Consider the following 6,027-nt stretch of genomic DNA (forward strand, 5'->3'; position numbering starts at 1 on the left):
AGAATAAAATAATAGACCCAAAGACCAAACATGTACACACATTTCACCATAACACTAAGGGAAATCCTTGAAATTCTAGTCTCTAACTTATGCATTAGAGTGTATTTATTGGACCCTTCCTGAGCTTGACGACAGTGGACAACCTCAAGGCTCTTTTTCCTCTAAACACTCCTTCCTAACGCCCACCCACCATAGTTTCTCTGTTCTTCTTCAATCAAACAAAATATATCAAGGAATTTGACCAAATTTGATCAAATCTAACACATTTGAATATACGATAGAAAATTATAGTAGTCTAAAACAACTGTGGATATAATAAATAAACTTTTATGACTAATGTGACGGTGATTATATTTCATTGTATATCCAAACATGCACATTTAGTTATGGGGCAAGAAGAGGACAAATAACAAGGTGAGAATATTATTAAATGGATGGAGAGAGAGCCATCCAAGACCAAGAATGGAGTGAGAGAGATAGAAAGAACGTTGATTCCGTGCCCCATAAACCCATCCATCTATCTCTCTTCTCCATCCATGGTCAGTCAGTATAGTAGTAGTTTTAGGTAACTTGTTTTGTATCCCTCGATTTGATCGAACCCTACTCACTCATCTTTCTCTCTACTGCTTGAGTTGCCAGTAATGGCAGGGTATCAGTGGCAGTGCAGGAAAAGAGAGTTTTCATTGGGAAGGTAACACCCCTTTTTTTGCCCCAGTACTGTCTTACTTCAACCCTCTCACCCTCTCCTTCTTCGGTAATAACTTTGGAAACTTATCCTTCTGATCCCCCGCGTGCACTGTATGCGTAACCTTGTAATAACCACCAGAGCAAAGCCTGAGACAACGTTGATTAGTACTCAAATTAACTCTCACTCATTTTCCAAAGGAAATATCATCCCCACAGCAGGCTTTATCAGAAAAGCCAAGAGGGAAAACCTCTGTAGCTACCTCTTCATTAACTATAGCCTCCACTATCACTATTTAGGATTTTCTGTAAAAAGCCTCATACTTTTCACCATAAATCCCGGGAGAGACAACAGACCTGAAAGAAAGACATACATAGAGAGAGAAACAAAATTAGAGGTACTAGAAGGTTTTCTTTCCCTCCTTGTTATAAGGGTTGTGAACTGTAGTGAGTGAGTGAGTGAGAAGTGAGCAATGGAAGGTAATAATTCTAATTGTAATGGCCCTTCTTCTTCATATTTGATGGCTTTTGGAGAAAACAGTGGTGGGCTATGTCCTATGTCTATGATGATGATGCCTTTAGTCACTTCTCATCATCAAATAAATCCTCCAAATCCTCATCATCATCATAATAATAACAATAATAATGCAAACACAAACAACTGTCTCTTCCTTCCCATTCCTTCTTCCACCAACTGCAATAGCAGTGCAAGCCCTTCCATCATGCTTGATAATAACACCACCCCTACCAACAACCCTGGGTTAGGATATTACTTCATGGAGAGTGACCACCACCACCACAACAACAACAATGGAAGCTCCTCTTCCTCTTCTCCAGCTGTCAAGGCCAAGATCATGGCCCATCCTCTCTACCAACGCCTCCTAGCAGCCTATGTCAATTGTCAAAAGGTAATTAGAAAAAAAGAAGATATAAAGCTTAATCTTAACTATACTTGTGTGTGATAAGAAACCCTTCACAGTGATTGATAATGATGCTTTTTCTTTCTTTGGCAAGTTTGGATCTGGGGTGTGTGTTGCATTTTGTACTATGAAACTGTGGAGGTCTTTCCTTTTTCTAACTCCATTGACAATTACAAATTATATTATATGTTCCACTGTAAGGAAAAAATGAGAGTGACGTACAAGTCAAACTTCAAATTAAACCCTTTAGTCTAGAGATGATGAAGACAGTTTTGTTTGTTTCATGGAAATTTTATGTAACTTTATTTATTTTATTTCATGATGCATGGTTTGTGTGTGTCTGGCAGGTGGGAGCACCACCAGAAGTGGTGGCGAGGTTGGAAGAAGCGTGCGGTTCTGCGGTGGGGATGGCCGGTGATGCTGTTGGGTCAGGTTGTATTGGTGAAGATCCAGCTCTGGATCAGTTCATGGAGGCTTACTGTGAGATGCTGACCAAGTATGAGCAAGAGCTCTCCAAACCATTAAAGGAAGCCATGCTCTTCCTTCAAAGGATCGAGTTTCAGTTCAAAAATCTCACAGTTTCTTCTGACGTTGGTGATGTTCTCTTTCTCTATCATGGATTTTTTTTTATACTTTAATATCTTTTGGTTTTGGAGAAAGTAGGTTTTGTTAGGATTAAAAAATGCTTTGTTATTAAATTAATTAATGTAGATGAAATCACTACTTTTTCTTTCTCCATGATATTTTATTCTGCTGGCTAGTCTTTTCTTTGCATAAATACTAGCAACGGTGCATGCCCTTGCTCTCAAAACTTGATTTTGTCTGTATATGGTGGTGCATAGTACATGTTTGTTTTCTGTTCTCCGTGTTCGTGTGTTGATTGAACTGTACTACTACTATCTTGTTAACTCGTGATTTTGTGTGTGCATGCCTCATAGTGACATAATCAGCTGGCAAATGTAAGACTTTGATCATGTTAGGTTATCTATGTATTTCCCCATTTGATGCTTACACAGCAACTCTCTGCAGTTTTAGCTGGTTCTGCTCCCTATCATGTAATTATTTAAAGATTCTACTACTTGAGATGAATCCAAAGATAGAAGAGCAGTTGAGGGAAATAAATGTTTTGTTAAATATAAATGACCTAGGGACTAGGGTTTGTACTGCACCTTGACCAAGATTGGTAATAGCGAGGTAAACAGTTGGATGGGTTACATAAGTTTCTCTCTTATATGGGGAAGTGTTATGGAGATGAAATAGGGGCAGAAAAGAACTTGAGTCTTTTGAAAATAAGGGCAGAAAAGAACTTCACTCATTTCTACATTTTTTACCTGCCCATAGAAATGGTTATATATCAATAATGATAGCTTAATTAGTTGGTGAAGGATGAGGAAGTCCCTCAAGTCCTTTGTTACAAATGGACAAGCATTGGTTTGAAACACTTTAAGCTGATATTTGAGTTTCTTCTTTTCTCTTATACTTGTTTTATAGTGTGAGGAGATGTAGTTGAAATATTTGTTCTAGATGTGTATACTAGGTCTTGTCCGGTTGAAAGTGAAGTCTATGTATTGAATAAATTGCTCATTGTTTTTATTCTCACCTGGTCATTTGTTTTGACAACAGCGGTAGTTTTTCTTCGGTTTTGGAGTTTTCCATATTATATTCTTGTGTTGTTAATTGTGTTCTTGTTTTCTTTCCCTATGGCTTGGTGTTTTCCCCCAACAGTGAGCATATTCATTCACTCTTGTTGCCCTTAACAATAATGATGTTAAATTTTTGGGCCTAAAAGGGCTTTTGAGAAGGGTCAGGTTTCTTAATAGAGTTTAAGCTATTTGGGTGGTCATGTTGCCCTTAAAAATAAAGATGTTGAGTTTTAAGTTATGTTATCCAATTTGTACCCTCAAGGTTCCATGTGCATATCACTTTTAAATATGGATATTGTTTGACTTGTATAAGTCCAAAACTAGTGTAACTCTTTGCTTTGTCATTGTTCTGCCTGTGTTTGCGTCTCTGCAGGTGCAGATGCGTGCATTTTGAAATGCTTGTTAGAATTGTGTTGGGGTGTTATGATGCTGATTTATCTGCTTAACTTTAACTGGAAATGGATTTACATTATCACATCCACATGATGCTAATTGTTGTATGGAATTTGCAATTGATTGAGACAACCATCATATATTTGGGTCAAACTTTACTGCTGAAGTTTTAATGAGTATGATGAAAATAAGTAGTAGCTTATTTTCTTGTTGTGGGATAGAAGCATGACATAGCTTTTGGTAAATTGCTGTTCTCAAGCTTTCAACTATGTATGGGCCGAAAGAAGTAGTAGTTGCTTTCCTCTAGTTGATGTAACGAGATTCTTCTTGTGGGGAGAAATCAAATTAATGGTGCTGATCTCTATGTTCTTGTTATCTAAGAGTTCTTTTGTCGTTCATCAGAAGTGGGTTCTGAATTGTGGAAGTCTAAATTGTGTCTGTTCTGTTGTTAAATATTGCCCTTCAAATTTCTTCAAACATTTAATTCCAATAAAACAGATGGTTCAGAATAGACAATATCTCTTTGTATTTCCATTTTTTAAGATATTTATCTTTGTTGTACATATTCATTAAATGAAAATAAACCATTGTTGATTTCTTTGGGGTTTTAATGATACATGTTTGACTCCCTTAAACAAGGTCTCATCGAGTCTTGTGTATGGTAAAAACACCTGCTTGGGGTTTGAGAGAGCTTGCCCCATCCAGATTTGTATATTCATATTCTCAGCTCAAAAAAACAAAAACAAAATTGCTGTTCAAATTATTCTATCAATAAATGCCTATGCATTTCTTGGGGACTGTCTCACTTACCCCTAGTGTTAATAGCCTCATCTTGGATGGATCAGTTAGATTTTGTATTGAAAATTACACTGGACCTTCTATAGTTAAAACTAAACTAGCCCCCATAGGATGTATTATTATTCAACACTTAGGGTCAATTAGACACCCACTTTCTTTGAGATAGACCCTGAATTTTGGGCAGTTTGAATATTTCTGAAGTACACATGTTACTGCTTTTTTTTGTCTCCTTTATTACTTTAGGGTTCCCCAGTTTTTAAATTTTGTGTAGAAAGAAGCTCCCCTAGGCATGACTAGGGTCTGTGTTTTGATAAAGTATCCCTTCATATTTTATGGTATGCATCCATTCCTCTGCAGGATACTTTTTCTTTTCTTAACTTTATGGATTCTGTGTAGGAAAAAGGGGGAGGGGTGTCCATTATCTCAGGGTTCATACGCATATAAGCCTTGGGAATAAGTTTTCTAAAGGTGTTTGGCACCCGACTCTTTATCCTAGTTTAAGTGACAACTTCCAATGTTGAGAATCAATTATTTCCTAATGATTGCAAGTTGTACTTGTTTGTCTTTTATTTAAAACCAAACATGTTTTGCTAGTTTCAACCAAGTGAATTAGTAATGATATGAAATGGCATGGTGCTGGGTGCCTATGTTCATTGATTTATTGGATGAATGTGAATACTTGAAGTGCAATTTGTCATTGTACTACTCACTCTGAACTTGACCTTTACTTGTTTGCTTTTTTTACTAACATTATTGAACTGATTCATGTGAGGATCAGGTTGTAATGAGGGCACTGAAAGGAACACTGGATCATCTGAAGAGGATGCTGATCTATACAACATGATAGATCCTCAGGCAGAGGACAGGGAATTAAAGGGTCAGCTTTTGCGTAAGTATAGCGGATACTTGGGGAGTTTGAAGCAGGAATTCATGAAGAAGAGGAAGAAAGGAAAGCTACCAAAAGAAGCAAGGCAACAATTACTTGAATGGTGGAGCAGACATTACAAATGGCCTTACCCATCTGTATGTTGCATGATCCATAACTCTTTAATTTCTTTCCTAATGTCCTGTAAATTGTCAAGTTAATTCATATAGATTGACTTAAACACACATACATAGTTTTAATGTGGTCCAATTAATAACAGGAATCACAGAAGCTGGCACTGGCAGAGTCAACAGGTTTGGATCAGAAACAAATAAACAACTGGTTTATCAATCAAAGGAAACGGCACTGGAAGCCTTCAGAGGATATGCAGTTTATGGTTGTGGACCCAAGCCATCCTCACTATTACATGGATAATGTTATGAGTGCTCCCTTTCCCATGGATCTCTCCAACCACATGCTCTAGAAATTATGTGGATTTAATGCAAAACTGTAAGGGATTAGTAAAAACCTTGTATTATCATATAGTAATATGCGTATATGTAGAGATCAATTAAGCAATATTGTAAAGTCCTCCAAGATCAATGTGCAAATAGTGCGTTAGTTAGCTTCTAGATGGATCAAGTGTGCATCGTCTACTTAAGGAAAACCATGAAAATAAAATTTATATATGGAGTTATGAATAAGTTAAGTTTATTGATACGCA

The 6,027-nt window shown here is 36.9% G+C and overlaps 1 protein-coding gene across 1 annotated transcript; it reads left to right on the top strand.

The window, feature by feature from the left end:
- The first annotated feature begins 448 nt into the window (after positions 1–448).
- LOC130726826 (homeobox protein SBH1-like) lies at positions 449–6,027 on the top strand. The gene is made up of 4 exons (XM_057578131.1): positions 449–1,592; positions 1,952–2,198; positions 5,217–5,461; positions 5,584–6,027. The coding sequence occupies exons 1-4, from the start codon at positions 1,158–1,160 to the stop codon at positions 5,785–5,787; spliced, it is 1,131 nt and encodes a 376-aa protein (XP_057434114.1). The 5' UTR covers positions 449–1,157; the 3' UTR covers positions 5,788–6,027.

The sequence above is a fragment of the Lotus japonicus genome, chromosome 6 (assembly GCF_012489685.1).
Source record: "Lotus japonicus ecotype B-129 chromosome 6, LjGifu_v1.2".
Lineage (NCBI taxonomy): Eukaryota > Viridiplantae > Streptophyta > Magnoliopsida > Fabales > Fabaceae > Lotus > Lotus japonicus.